Genomic DNA, 16423 nt, shown 5'->3' with positions numbered 1-16423 from the left:
GCATATACTGATGGAGAGGCGGGCTGGTGTGAAACAAAGAGCATCTGGATTTGAATGTCGGTTCATTTCTCTGCCTCACAATTGTAGTGGGGGTTGGGATGAGTCACCTGTTACACTTCAGGTTCCTCTGTAAGATGGGACATTAAGAGCGGGACGCCATTCTCGGGAGGAAAGTACTTTGTAAACTTTAAGCACTAGAGAGATGTGACTTATTCCTGCTCTTTCTGGCCTCTCACACACTTTGCTCTCCTTTCTGCCCGTCCCCCCCTCCCCCGGCTTGTCAAACAGTTCCCTCTTCTGTCAGCTCCTTCCCTCCCTCCCTGTCCCTGTCCAGAGCCCTAATAAAGCTATTTTGAAAGTGACCCAGTCGGTCTGGCTGCCCGAGCGCCCAGAGGGGGAGAGCTCGAGGAGGGAGAGGCCGGAGCTAAGGGCGCAGCTGTTTGGAACCATGACTGAAGATGACGGATTCGGCGGTGGTGGAGGGTCAGGTCAAATTGAGAGATGGAAAAAAGGTGAGGGGGCATGCCTTCTACCTTCCCCTACCTCCAGGAGACCCTTTCCTCCTGACCTGGAACAGCGGGGGTGGGGGCGGGACGGGGAAGGAAGCCCCCCTGTGCCCAGCCCAGTGCGTAACCGAGTGCTTTTCTATCTCCCCCGCAGTGGAAAACTAGGTGGCTGGTGTTGCGCAAGCCGTCCCCGGTGGCAGGTAAGGCAGCGGGGCGCGGGGAGGGGGCGCGTGACTTGGGGACTTCTGGGAAGGGGTGCGTAGCGAGGTGAGGGCGGTTCTGGAGAGGGGCGCGTGTCCGGAGGAGTCCTGGTGAGGGGCGCGTGGCGAGAGAGCACGTGACCAAGGAGAGCCGGGAGGGGGAGGGAAACTGCAGGTGAGGGGCGCTAGGCGTGGAACAGGTGACTAGGTCAGGTTGGGGAAGGGCTCCTGGCGAGGGCCGGGTAGCCTGAGACGGAGAGGCTCATGGCGAGGAGTAGGAGACAAGGGCGCGAGGTGGGGTGGGCTTCTCCCTAGGGGCGCTTGATTTGGGAACCTGCAGCAGCGAGGGTGCACGCGATGCCGGGCAGGACACGGCTTTTGGCTCGAGATTTGGGGGCTTTTTGGTACACGGTGTGGATTGGAAGCGGGGGTGCGCATGGTAAAAGTAGCTAGTTTCCGGGACGAACCAGGCTAGCCCCTACAGGGTCTACGTGGATTGGATTGGATTGGGGACACGACAACCCAGCTGGGAGTCCCACTGCTGGGTTCCCCGTGGGCAGGTCTCCCAGAGGCTGCCCCGGGCTTCAGGGAACCATTGCTTCACCTGACCTTCTCATTCTCTTGCGGCGGGGCGGGGGGAGAAGCTGACACTTTGAAGGGAGCCGGAGGGGGTCGTGCAACTGAAGAGTTCGACTCAGACTCCCACTTCTCCTCTTCCAGACCTCCTCGGGAAGCGCCTCGCCCATAGGGGCTCCCCGGAGATTGAGTTCCGTCCCCCTCCCCAGGCCCTGATTTCTTTGCCCCGCATTATCTGCGAGTTTCTTGGTGCTAGCCCTGGGCCGCCCGAAATAGAAAGAGGATATTGAAGTAGACCCAAAGTGTAACAGAGAGAAGAGGGGACAGTAATAGGATATGGGGGAGGAGGGCGCTTCAGGCCGCACCCCCACAGAAAGGCTGGGAGCCGTCTTTCCAGCTTCTGGACTCCCTTCTTCTCCCTCAATTGCTTGGCGGGGGTGGGGCGGGACACCTCGGCTCCTACCAGGGTCTTTTTAGGGAATGAGTCATAAACGAAGCGGGACATTAGGATCTTGAGTTATATTGCTTTGTTCCCCACCCTCAGCCCATTATGGAATACCAGAGCTAGAGGAGACCTTGAAAACATAATAGTTCAGGTATCTAAAGAGCATCATGGCTTAAAAAACACTTCTCCGGATCTATGCCAACATACGTCATGCCCTTTAATATAGTGTCAGAACTGCAAGGCATTTTAAAGACCATGTTGCCCAATCATCTCATTTTACAGATGGGGAAGCAGATCTGGAGTGGAAGTCCTTTGTGTAGCCTTAGATAGGAAGGAAACTCAGAAAGAACAGGTGTTGGGCCCCAGAAGGAGCTGCATTTCTGAACTGAATTGTGCAGCTGTACGATGCATTCTTGCGAAGTTTTTCGTTCCTGTCATCTTGCCAGTTTGAATTGAATTGTCAAGTTGAATTATTGCCAAGCAGTTAATTTAAAAGAAAAAAAGGGGGAGGGACATAATCTTAAAATCTAGGCATCCTTATATCTCCAATCTTTTTATTTTTGACAAACAAGTGATGATTAGTTTCATGAACTCCTTAAAAAAATTAAAAAAGAAAAGAAACCTTCATACCCTCTAGTCTTCTCTGTCCTGGGTTCCTGTTTTCTTAACTCTTTAGGCAGTTCATGGAGTGATTATTCTCCTTCCCCTACTTGAAGGCTGTTGAATATTTTGGGCAAAAGGTTTATTTTCATTTTCCCCCATTCCCTGTGCTTGACAGGGGAAGCAGAGAAGTGAAATTCAGTTTTCTTTATAAAATTGTTAGTCGATATACATTAGCTTTATCCATCTCCAGAACGCACTGAGCTTGTTTCTTGGATCAATTTGATCTTTCAGTTCTTTGGTTTCAATATCGTGGGCACACTTGTGCCTTCTTTAAGCATTGTTAGATTTGCAGCTGTTTGAGGAAACAGGTGTCTCCATACCATCACGCATGCCAGAGTTGTGTGAGTGTGTGTATTTTGCCAGCAAATGAGGATGGTGGAATGTTTTCTCTTTAGGAAGTGATAGAAGTCCAGCTTCTTCTTTTTTTCCATATCTTTAGGTATTTTCGATGTTAACAAACAGAAGTTAGGAGCCAGTTTTGATTTCTTACTCCCTAAAAACTAACACAAGAGAGGTTCCTCCATCTAGGAGAAAGAGCTCAGGCAGTGTCAGGACACATAGATTTGAATGATAGATGAAGTAGATGATACTATATGATAGTGGTTGAGTCATTTTTTGTATCTGAGACCTTAAAATTCTAGCTTCTGGAGGCAGAGATCATGTTTTTGCCTTATTTTTGTATTCCCAAGATTTAGTACAGTGCTTAGCTCTTAGTAAGCATCTAATAATCAATTAACAAATATATATCAGGTGCTTACTATGTGCCAGACATTGTGCTAAGCATTGGAAATACAAAAAGTGGCAAAAGACAGTGTCTTCAAGAAGCTCATAATCTGATGATACAACATGCAAACAAGCTACATATAGAATAAATAGGAAATAATTACCAAAAGGAAGGCAGGAGAATGAAGAGGGGCTCTTATTTGGGAGATTTTTATAGGTAGGTAAGGGAGAACAGTTCAGAGAGAAAATGCCCAGATCCCAGATACAAGATCGTATCTCGTTGGAGCAGTCATCATGAAGCTAGTGATTCTGAATCCAAGAGCATGCACCAGGAAGTAAGGTGTAAGAAGGCTGGAAAGGTAGAAGGGAGTTGGGTTATGAAGGGCTTTGAATGCCAACGGGAACATTTTGTGTTTGCTCCTGGACACAATGGGGAGAAGTTTATTGAGTAGGTGGTGACATGATGAAACTTGAGTTTTAGTAAAATCACTCTAATGACTAAATAGGTTATTTAAAACATTAAATTGAATTCGATTAGATTTTGTAGTTTAGTGGAACAACTTTTTGAATAATTGGAAACATCAGAGCTGGAAGGTCTGGCCCTTAGAGGACATTGGGAATAACCCTCTTATTTTACTAAACATGAAGCTAAGGCCCAGAGGCCATATTGCTGGTGAGATAGCAGAGCCAGGATCACAATTCAGGATTTTAAAATCTCTTCAGCCACTAAACCTGCTCTTTCCATAACACCCAAGTCCTATTCTGTCCTACCTGTGACTCCTTGTGGAGTATTGTGCCTAGTTCTGGGTATCACTTTTTTACATAAAGCTTTGTATCTTCAAAACATAGGCATAGATAGTTTTCAACATTCACTCTTGCAAAACCCTGTGTTCCAAACTTTTCCCCTTCCTCTCTTCCCCCACTCCCTCCTCTATATGGTAAACTAATCCAATATATGTTTAACATATTAACATACAATTCTTTTATACATGTTTCCACAATTATCATGTTGCACAAAAAAAAAATCAGATCAAAAAGGAAAAAAAATGAGAAAGGAAACAAAATACAAGCAAACAAGAAGTTTAAATACAATGTTGTGACTAGATATCACTTTTTAGAGGATATGTGTTGTTGGGACAGCTAGGTGATGCAGTAAAGTGAGTGCCAGCCCTGGAGTCAGGAGAACCTGAGTTCAAATTCAGTCTCAATCATTTGGCACTTCCTAGCTGTGTGATTTTAGGCAAATCATTTAACCTTTATTTCCTCACCACTCCCTAAAAAAAGAAAGAGGAAAAAAAGAAGGAACATAGTTAAGAAAGACTGTCTTCAGGAGGATGACTAGCATAAATAAATGTAATTAACCCAAACTGGGTCACATGAGGTTTGAAGGAACTGAGCGAAGTGGTATGTGTGTGTGTGTGTAAGACCATGGGATCAGCCACGTCATAGATATCTTCAAATATTTTAAGGGTTATGTGGAAGAATGATTATGTATATGTTATTTGTGTTTTCAGAAATTAGATCTAGGAGAATTGAGTAGAATTTGTAGAAAGGCAGATGCTGGGTCAATATAAAATGTAACCTCCAAATAATCAGAGCTCTGTGCCAGGGAAACAGGTTGCTTTTGGATATATTGAGTTTCCCATTCCTGGAAGAAGTGTTCATGCTGATGCTAAAGGGGATTTGCTGATTGCAGTTTGAAGGCAATCTGGATGTTCTTTTGCTCCAGGAGTTAATGAATATATGATTCCCTTGAAGACAGCCTGTAAAAACAGGGTTTTTTGATTCAGTAACTCCTTGGTAAACTACCTAAATGCTGTAAAAAAGGTGAGCTTTTTCCTAAAGCTTTGAGATCGCTGAGAGAATGGTATTCCTTTCGAGTCCCAGAATGGCAGCATGTGTGTGTAATAGAATGTTCCATTGCATGCTGCCTATCTTTCCCACCAGTCATGGGCTGTAGTAACTGTAGAAAGGCACTTATTTGGCAGAACCATCTAGCTTGAAGGTCTAGAACTTATTATCTTTGGTAACTGCTTTCCCTCTCTGACTTCATAGAGTACTGTGTTTTATGGCTCTTCGAAATAAGTATTTTGTAATATAATTTGCTTGTTTGACTTCAGATTCCTTCTCCCAGACCTCTCCCTGCCCTTAATAATTCTTAACAGTTCTGTGATTCTGCCAACAAGAGACATCCTGGACTAAAATTCTGTGATCTCTTAATAACTTATTTACAAAGTCCTAAGAACTTATGTTGTTGAGACACATCAATGTAAAATAATTTGTCTAGGGTCACACAACTACTAAGGGTCATAAGTAGGAAGTTTTAAAATTAAATTTTATTTTGTTTTTTTCACAATTTTTTAGCAAGTTTTAAAAATGTCTCCCCTGTGCCAAGTACTCTCTTAAGTGTGGAATGCAAACAAAGGCAAAAGATAGCTCCTGTTGTCATGAAGCTTATAGTCTGACTTGTAAACAACTTTTATACAAACCAGCTTTAGACAGGATAAATTCAAATTGATAAATACACTAGGGTTATGGGAGAATTAGGAAAACCTTGCAGAAGGTGCAATTGCAGCTAAGACCTAAAGGAAGCCAGGACATGGAGATGAGAAGCGAGAACATTCCAGGTTAGAGGACATCCAAAGAAAATGCTTCAAATTTTGAATTGGAAGACTGAAAGATAGGAAGGGACCTGATCATGAAGACTTTTAAAAGCTAAACATTTGGATTTTTTTTTATTTATCCTGGAGACAATGGGCAGCCAGTCCCTGATGTTGACTGAATAGGAAGTGGTGACATGGTCAAATTTAACAATGATTTATTTTTTCTTCCCTTTCAGGTGAGATGAAATTTGAACTCAAGTTTTCATGTCCTGAGACCCAGTATTCATTTCCCTGTGCCGCAATAAAGCAGTAAAAGTCCAGACCTGGAACCTCATTATTGCCCAAAGATGCAATATGGCACAGGAGTTGAAATGCTGGGCTTCCAAACATGTTTAGCTAAGTTCCGGGCAAAAAGCAGGTGTTTGATAAATAAATGCTTGCTGCTTTTTTCCTCCCTCTTCTCCAACAACTCCATTTCAGATCTTGTGAATTCTATCCCCTTGACATCTTCTAGACGTGTCCTAGTTTTTGTACTCATATGTCCACTATATTAGTTCAGCTTATTATCATTTCTTGTCTGAACAGCTGTTGGAGCCTCTTGATTGCTCCCACTGTTTCCCTCTCTTTAATCCATCCTCTACACAGCTTCCAAAATAATATTCTCAAATTGCAAGGGTGACCACGTTGCTCCCATACCCTCAATGGCTTATACCTCTAGGACAAAATAGGGGAGAGGGGCAAGACCTGAATTTGATGGAAACAGAGAAATCATGGGAGTAAGAACTCTCTTTATCACATGTAGGTCATTATCTTTTCTGCAATTTATCCTAAAGAGTTACCCACAGTGTTTAAATGTCCCACCCAAGGTCACACAACCAGCATAAAAGAGCCAGGATTTGAACCTTGCTTTCTAGATTAGCTCTCTCTCTGTTATGTCATGGTGTAGACTCCTTATGATGGGTCATAGAGGTCAGAGCTTGAAGGGATCTTAAAGATCATGGAGTTTAATTCTCTCCTGTTATAGATGAAAACTCGAGATTGAGAGAGATGAAGTGACTTGAATAAGATAATACAAATAATAGATGTGAGAGCCAGGATTTGAACTCGGGTCCCTTGATTCCAATCTCTTTTTTCACCCCCTCCATATTCATGATTTTTGGAACTTCACAATTTGACTTTAACTCCATCTCTTCTTAGAGGTATCTAGATGCCAAACGGATAGAACAGTGCATCAGGACTAAAGAAGACCCGAGTTTCAAATTTAACTTCAATTATTTACTAATTGGGTGACCCTTGGAAAGTCACTTTATCACTATCTACTTCAGTTTACCTATCTGTAAAATAAAGATAATAATAGCACTTAACTCCCAAGCTTGGTAAGATGAAATGAAATCATAATTGTAAAGTGCTATGTAAAACTTAAAATGTTATTTAAATATAGGCTAGTTTATCATGTCATGTAGCTCCTTGTTGTGAACTCTATATTTTATTTATTTTTGGCAAGGCAGTTAGGGTTAAATAACTTGCCTAGAGTCGAATACTTAGTAAGTGTCTGAGGCTAGATTTGAATTCATGTCCTCCTGACTCCAGGGCTGGTGCTCTATCCATCGCACCGTATATCTGTTCTGAGCTCTATGTTTTAGCCAGGCTATTCCTCCAAAGTCAGCATGCTTTATCTAGATACCATGCACAAGGCGTTCCTCATTCCTTGAAGACAGTCCAGCTTTATTTCTGCCTCTCAGAATCTTTTCTTTGTAAAGAGCTTAGTAACAGGCCCAGCACACTGGAGGTGCTTAATAAATACTTGTTCTTCCACCTCCTTTTACTCTAAGGTTCAGTTTAGGTGTCATCTCTTCAGGGAAACCTTCCCTTGGTCTCCTCAGTGATGCCCTCAACCATTTCCAAATTTACTTAGCATTTCCTAGAATTTGCTTACCTTTATACATGTAAGCCTATTTATTAAGTATATACATATTAATATATATAATTACTACCACACACATTAATATAGTATGATTATCATATATGATATAATACATAGTATATATAATAATTTTATCATTATATATAATGTGTATTATATATGATGACAATCATATAATATATATATTAAGTGTATATAAAGTATATTTACCTGTATACATGTAAGTATATTTATTAAGTAGATACATATTAATATATTATCTATGATTATCATTACACATATTAATATATTGTATATGATTATCACTATACATAATGCACATTATGTATAATATATAATTATATATTATTAAATGTGTGTGTATACATATAAACATTTTCTTACCTGTATACATGTATGTATACAGCTCAGTGGGACAGTAGATAGAGCACTGGGCCTGGAATCAGGAAGACCTGAGTTCAAATCACCCTACCTCTGTCCGCCTAACTGGCAAACCACTCTATTATCTTTGCCAAAAAATCCTCATGGACAACATTAATGTGCTGTGGTCCATGGGGTCATAAAGAATCAGATAAGACTTAAAGACTGAAAAACAATAGTACAGGGTCTGGGACATAGTAAGCACTATATAATTGTTAGCTTCCCTTATCATCATCATCATCATCATCCCATTATTCTAGTATAGTATGAGTTTCTAGAGGGTGGAGACCTGTTCATTCTCATTTTTTTGGTCAGAGCTATCAGTGCTTGTGTGTAATAGGTGCTTAAAATGGATTAAATGAGGAGGTCTTGAAGAAGGATTTCATTTTTACTGTTCTCGATATCTCCACTCAGATTCCATTTCAGAAGCTTATTTATTGCCTTAAAAAGGTTTCTCCTAAACATATTGATTAGTATTTAACAGGATAATTTTGTTTCTGATACAGTAATAACTATATCAAACCCCAGAGTCTCCTATTTAGTGAGCCCAGGGCAACATAAAAGAAAAATTATCTTGATCGTTCACTCTAGAAAAGCAAAGTAGAGGGACTGTGTCTGTTGGCCAGTCTGTCACAAAGCTGGATGGGCCTCTCATTACCTGAGTCCAATGATACCTGTGCCTTGGACAGGCATGCCACTAAGTGGAGACCCAGCTGGGTGGGTCACTTACTTGCTCATAGAGTTCCATTTCTTTAATACCAGCATCCTCCCAGGGATACTAATATCACTGGATGAGGGAATACCAAAATTTTAGAAGAATCAGACTTACAAATAAGGTGAATAGCAATGGAGAGATGTGTTGCTGAAATAAGGAATCTTCAGCTTATTAAAATGAAGACTTCCTCAGGAAAAATGGAGTAAGGGACAAGGTCACAAAAGTCTTAGAGTCAGAACTTGAACTCACATGTTGTGACCATGTGAACATCTCTCTTCCCTCTAGTCCACATTGCTTCTCACTAGCCACAAATGGAGACCTAGGGATTATTTCAGGGGATTCGCACAGTCTGTTCCCAAGCAGAGTCATCAAGATGGGAAGGGGCAGAGCATGTGGGAAGGTCAGTGGCCCTAGGAACTTGGCTAGAGGGTATGGTTGATATCAGGGAGTAATGGTAAGTTGGTATCCTCCCTTAGCATTCTAGTATTTGTTCTGAATGCTATATCCAAGGTCCTTCATAGCCAGCAGTTGTTCCAAACTTGTCACTCACCCCTTAATCCCACATAGTAAATGTCCTGTTCCAGTTCCTCAAATTCCATCTGAAGCCCCTGAACCAGATTACTCTAGACACCTACTTTATCTTCTCTTCTTCCCTTCCCTGTTTTTTCCCTTCCCACTCCGGTGGATGATCTCATTGCTTAGCTTGTTTGTACAGCCTTCTCATTCTGAACTTTTCATCTCTCACACTGCCTTCTGGAATGCCCTCCTTTCTGCCCTTCCCCTCTGCCCAGCTCCACCCTCCCTTCTGCCCTTTAAAGACCTCTCACAATCATACAAGGGCTTTGCACAATCGGCCAATGGATACCTACCCTATGCCCAGCATGGTGTTAGCTATTTCTGGGGGAAGTTGGATAAGTGAGGGATAAACCCCCTTTCTTTGGAGAGCTTACAAATAAAACCCATGTTATGCATTAGGAGCGATCATGCTTCATGGACAGAGCTCACCATGTGCAGGAGAGGTGGAAAACCTTTGTTTTAGTCCCCACTAGAGCACCCACTACTGGCAATGACTCCAGGTCTCCATATTGAGACTCTGCTTCCTCTTTTGTAAAATGGTTATAATAATGATAATGATGAAAAATAATAACTATAATAACTAACATTTATGTAGCACCTTTATTGTGCGAGGCACTATCTCAGTGATTCTTACAAATATTTTTCTCATTTGATCCTCATGACTACGCTGAGAAGTTAGGGCTATTATTATCATCCCCGTGAGCTTCTGTGTACTTGGCTCAGCTACCTTTGGTAATATTTACTCAGTTCAGTGCCTTACCAATGCTGAAAGTTTTTGCCTTGTGACAAGACCTTAATATTTTTGGTATTCCCTTTAAGAATCCAAGGTTACCCCCATAGTACCATGATGAATTGGAGGAATAAAATGTCTTGGACTTGGAGTCTGAAGACCTGGGTTAAAGTCTCAGCTCTGTCACCCTCTGTATTTGTGATCTCGGGCAAGTCAGTCCCTTTTTCTCTTCTAATATTTCTCTACCACTTTCCAGTAGTAATTTCTGCATAGTGAGAACAACAAAATGTAGAACAATAGGAAATTTCAAAGGGGGCAAAAGGCCAGACCTGGCAGTTGAGTAAATGGAGTAGAGAAGGGAGAAGGTGAGATGGATGGAAGTTGGATTTCTTTAGAAATTATGCATTAAACAGCTTGGGCAGCTGTTATTTGTTTTATGCCTTTGGCAGGAATCTATTTACAGATCAAAAGGAGTTGAATAAAGATGGCCAATTAATTGGGAAAGGCTAGAAAGCCCATTCTAAAACAGCATTACAAGGGGATAGTGAGACAGAAGTTAATGATCGACATGAGGACATGCAATGATTAAGTGACCTGCCTAAGGTTATAACACCACTGAGCTTCAGAGTGTTAGGTTTTGAACACAGGCCTCTAGTCCAATGTTTTTCCATTTAGTGTGTAGTTGAATATTATATGAGCAGTCAAGAGATTAGTTTTTAGTTCTAATTCCACCTCTAACTTGATTTTTGGTTGTTGTCCTTCATTTTCAGAGGATCAAAATGATATCATTAGGTTAGAGTCAAGTTACAGTATGTCCAACTGTGGCTGATCAGACCAAAATGAGCTCAGAGTGTTCTTCCACAGGTTGGACACAAATAGTCCATGTGAAGATTTGGAGTGGATTTTCTAAATTTGCACATCTCCTGTTTGCTCATAGGGCACAGCACCTTCTCTGATGAGGGCATGGCATGTTGGGTGGTCCCATGCTAGTGTCTCCCATGTTACAAGATCAATTCCAATTCTTCAGAGAGTCTTTGAGAGTGTCCTTGTGTTGCTTCTTCCAGTCGCCATATCTACTAACATACAGTGTTAATTGAAGCAAGTCACTGAAGTTTAGTTAGCACATCTGTTTATACATGACCCTCCCCGAAGTATGTTCCTAGCACTAAGAGAACACAGCCACCAGGATAACATGCATTATGTAGGATTTATTCTCTACTGCAAAGGGTCCTTCCTGTATCCTTTGACTAATCCTAATGAACAACAGTGGTCCAATGGATAGAGCATTGTATTGGGAACCAGAGGACTTGGGTTCAAATACCAGCTTTGTTCTTTATTAATTATATATTTGGGTACAAAATACACAGCTTCTCTTTTCTTCAGTTTCTTCATCTGTAAAATGAGAGCTTTAGATTAGTTTATTTCTAAGGTATTTTCCCATTCTAACATTCTATGATCTTATGAATTATGAGCAGTGTGAGAAGTTTAGAAGAGGACTGAGGTTGGGGAGAAAGATTGTTTTGTTTAAGGTGTCTGCTGGATATCTGGATCTAAATGTCTAAGATGTATAGTTCTGGAAATCATCTGTGGCAAGATGATTAAAATCATGAAAGTTGATGAGATCACCTGATTAAAGAGTATAGGAAAAGGCAAAAGGGAGTCCAGGACTGACTTGGAGCTTCACCTAATTAGTGAGTATGACATGGCTGAAGATCTAACAAAGGAGTCTGAGAAGGAAGGGAGAAAAACAAGGAGCAGCAAGAATTCCCAGAGAACAGAGGGTATTAAGGAGAAGAGGTAATCAATATTTCAGTAAGATGGGAAGCCAGGAAATGCCATTAGATTTAGCAGTTAATTGATCATTGGCAACTCTGGTGAGAGAATTAAGTGAAAAATGAGATTGGAAGTCAGATTGTAGAGATTTTGTGACAGCTTTCTAAAGACGTTTAGCCATGATAAAAATGTAGAACCATAGCTAATTGGGATGGTTAACTTCTAGTGAAGGCTTTTTAAGAATGGAAGAGACTTGAGCCTCTGTGGAGACAGGAGGCAAGAAATCAATTATTAGGAAGAGATTGGAGATAAGACAGAACTGGAAAAATGGGAGGAGATAGGATCAAAGGTCTGTGAAGAAGAATTGATCTTAGTAAGGAGAAAGGCTACCTCTTCACTAAGGAGGCACTGCCTTCACCAAGAGGCAGTGTTGGAGTAGCGGAGAAATTGCTAGGTTTGGAGTTAGTTCCTGACCTGAGTTTGTATTTTGTCTCTTGCTACCTATATGGAGAACAGCACCGGGTACTTTACAAGCAGAGATTCTGTTCTGTTCATTGTATTTATACCCTAGTGCTTAGCACTACAATGTCTGATGTAGTGTAGATGCTTTACAAGCACTTATTGGTTGATTGATATGACTTTAATGGAGAGTCTGGGAACATAGATTTAGAAATGGAATAAACCTTCAGAGGCATTCAATCCAACTGTCTTATTTTTCACAGCTAAAGAAATAACCATAGAGAAATTAAGTGACTACAATCTCATACAGGTAGTGAATGAGTGGCAGGGTCAGAATTTGAACCCTTGTCTCTTGACTGTACATCTGAAATTCTTTCTACTGGATGCATCCCTTACTATGCTGTTTGGTTGCCTGTAATGTCAAATGTTTCTGGAGAAAGTCTTCTCATCTCAGAAGAATCCACCATAGAATTTGCCTGTGTGTTGTATGTGCATGCATGTATGTGTGCGCCAATTCTTGAATGCTCATTAGGGAGAGGTGAGTCTTTTTTTAATTAAAGCTGTTTATTTTCAAAACACATGCATGGATAATTTTTCAGCATTGACCCCTACAAAACCTTGTGTTCCATATTTCACCCCCTTCCCTCCACCCTCTCCCCAAGATGACAAGTGATCCAATATATGTTAAACATGTGTAATACATATTTCCACAATTATCATGCTGCACAAGAAATCAGATCAAAAAGGAAAAAAATGAGAAAGAAAACAAAACGCAAGCAAACAACAAGAAAAAGAGTGAAAATTCTATGTAGTGATGCACACTCACAGAATTCTCTCTAGGTATAGATGGCTCTCTTCATCACAAGATCATTGGAATTGGTTTCAATCATCTCTCTGTTGAAGAGAGCCACGACCGTCAGAATTGATCATCATATAATCTTATTGTTTTCTGTGTACAATGATCTCCTGGTTCTGCTCACTTCACTCAGCATCAGTTCATATAAGTCTCTGCAGGCCTCTCTGAAATCATCCTGCTGATCATTTGTTATAGAATAGTAATATTGTATAACTTCATATACCATAACTTATTCAGTCATTCCTCAGCTGATGACCATTCATTAAGTTTCTGGTTTCTTGCCACTTTAAAAAGGGCTGCCACAAATATTTTTGCACACGTAGGTTCCTTTCAAGAGGTGAGTCTTTAATCATAGCTGTGTCTTTAGGTATAAGAAGAGGTTTTCATTAATATTCCCACTGAATATCTGAACAAACTGTAGTTCTGTTTCTTGATAGCATTTTTATGTTCTCTTCCTCTCATTCCCTTTTTTCTTACTCTTGCCCCATCAAAGTTCTCTAATTTATTTTAAATAGTTCTTCTCAAACAGATTTCTTTATAAAATGATTCCCTACCTTTGGAATCCCAATAAAATTTTTGTGGGGAAGATGAACTCGTTTTAAACTTTGTTATGCTGCTTTGTTGAATTTATTCTTTGTGTTTCGATACATTTTATGCAGTCAGAGTCTTTCCTTATCCAGAGTTAGAAATGATCTATTTTAGAGAGAAACCATGTAGCATAACGAAAAGAATACTGTCTGGCTTTGACATTATAAACTTCATGCATCTACTCTAACACTACCTTTTTCACAATGGTCTGGTTACTTAGCTTTTATAAGAAAAGCTTATTTTCATCCTCTAGTTATTATGAGGAAGGCACTTTTAACCTCATAATTCCCTAGGCAATGGAGATTTGTTGCTGCATTGCAGATGAAGAACATCAACAATGATCAAACATGTCTTTTGGATGCTCCAAAATACAGATCTTTGAAAATTGGAAGAGAAATAAAAGTTCTATGTTCATTCCCTTGAATTCTATTTTTAAAAAATATTCTTTTTATTTTACTTCATTTGAAACTTTTCTTTTTATTTTGATGTAAGCAATTATTGCCCAACACATGCATTTTATTATATAAAGAACAAAAAAGAGTATTTATAAATCAGTAAAATTTGGTTAGTTTGGCTTTTTTGAGTGTATCTTAAATTTAACATGGTGGTAAAAATTTATCCTGCTCATATCCCTTCCTGAACTTCTTTTTAGTTGGTTTTTAATGTTTTATTGGTGTTTCTTTCTTTCATTTTTTTTGCTGAGGCAATTAGGGTTAACTGACTTGCCCAGGGTCACACAGCTAGAAAGTATTATGTGGTCTGAGGTCAAATTTGAACTCAGGTCCTCCTGACTTCAGGGCTAGTGCTTTATCTATTGTGCCACCTAGCTGCCCCTGGTGTTTCTTTCTTTTAAAAAGAGTCCAATAACTGCATATTATTTCTCCTTACAACAAAGATGACCAAGCAGCACTGGGTCTCAGATGCCATGGTGACTGGGCAAATCAATTCTTGGCTTCTGCTTTTTCTGTAAAATGAGGATAGCAATAGCACCTATCACACAAAGTTGTTGTGAGGATTAAAGGAAATAAAATATATAAAGTTCTTTGCAAACTTTAAAGAGGTGTATTATTGTTAACTGTAATTATTATTAGTCAAAGCAATTTCTAATGTTGGCCATATCTGAAAATAAATATCTCATTCTGTACTTCTAGGCTAATATCTTTCTGTCGAGAGGTGGGAGGTGTGCTGGATTCTGTTTTCTTCAAAGGTTTTCAGGATTCCAAATGTAGACAGGATGTGACTTCTGTGTCCGTGAGCCAAAGAGATTTTTGTACATTTACTTAGCTAGTATTCCCATGGAGAGGAACAGCTGTCTGGGGAACAAATAGCTTGTATGACTGCCCAAATCCCTGCTTGGAGGCAAGCCTAAACTCACTTTTCTGTAAAAACATTTTGATTGTATCTTTTTTTATATCACCTTCATTTCTAAATGTATACTCTCTTTCCTTTACTTAGCACCATTCCTTGTCATAAAGACAATGGATAAAGAGAGAGAGAAAAACAAAACAAAAGAAAAAAAAGCACAATTACTAATAAATACAACCAAATTCGGGTTTTATATGCAGTGTTTTCCACCTATAGTGTCCCAATTCTGCAAAGAAGGGTGGATAATATGTTTTCTTTGAGGAATCTTGGTCCTCAGAGTTGTGTTCATTTTTCTTTTATTTTTATTTCTTTCCATTAATCACAACTTTTAGTTATTGTATACGTTATTTTCTGGATCTGCTTGCACCACTTTGAATCAGTTCAGATAAATCTTCCTATATTAGTCTGGAATCTTCAAATTTTTTTTTAACTATCCAGTATTATTCTATTACATTCATGGACCACAGTTTTTGTTTGTCTAGCTTCTAACCAGTGGTCTTCTCCTTTATTTCCATTTCTTTGCCATTTAAAAAAAGAATGTTACTATGAATATTTTGGAATGTAACTTTTAATCTTTCCCATACATGGGATCTCTGTATCAAAGGGTATAGACATTTAAAATTACTTTCTTAGCCTTCTTCTGAGTTATTTTCTAGATTGGTCAGATGAATTCACATATCCACTGACAGAGTACTGTTGGTGTGCTTGTCTTTCCATAGCATCTCTAACATCTACTCTTCCCATAATCTGTCTTCTTTGTCAATTTGCCCATGGAAAATTTGCTCAGTCGGTTTATTCATCTCAGTAAGGTGAAACCTTAGAATTGTTTTGATTGTCATTTCTCTTATCTAGTGTTTTTTTTTTTTTAATAGTATTTTATTTATTTATTTATTTAAAATAACTTTTTATTGACAGAACCCATGCCAGGGTAATTTTTTACAACATTATCCCTTGCATTCACTTCTGTTCCGATTTTTCCCCTCCCTCCCTCCACCCTCTCCCCCAGATGGCAAGCATCTTATCTAGTGTTTTGAGGCATTCTTTTATTTAGTTAATAGTTTGAAATTCTTTTGAGAGCTGTTTGTATATACCTTTTGACTTTTATTCATTGGGATAGGACTCTTGGTGTTACCTATAGTTCCTTATATATCCAAGCATACTTTTTATCAAAGGAAAATAGAGACTTAAATTTAATGAAATAACTAGCTTATTTGATGTTTGGATAGGGGGCTACTTGGATGTACATTTGTGATGAGTAGCATTCAAGATTCTTTTTGATTTGGTCCCCATCTGTCTTTCCA

General features: G+C 39.7%; 1 protein-coding gene across 2 annotated transcripts in view; it reads left to right on the top strand.

Annotated features, from left to right (window-relative positions):
• Positions 1-203: 203 nt before the first annotated feature.
• Positions 204-16423, top strand: part of DOK7 (docking protein 7) — a 119746-nt gene continuing 103526 nt past the window's right edge. For both annotated transcript variants that reach the window (XM_031943772.1, XM_031943773.1), the window contains exons 1-2: positions 204-512; positions 661-706. In XM_031943772.1, the coding sequence (XP_031799632.1) occupies positions 459-512; positions 661-706 (100 nt within the window). In that variant the 5' untranslated portion in view covers positions 204-458. The remainder of the gene's footprint in view (positions 513-660; positions 707-16423) is intronic.

The sequence above is a fragment of the Sarcophilus harrisii genome, chromosome 6 (genome assembly GCF_902635505.1).
Source record: "Sarcophilus harrisii chromosome 6, mSarHar1.11, whole genome shotgun sequence".
Lineage (NCBI taxonomy): Eukaryota > Metazoa > Chordata > Mammalia > Dasyuromorphia > Dasyuridae > Sarcophilus > Sarcophilus harrisii.
This window is presented reverse-complemented; position numbering and strand designations above follow the sequence as displayed.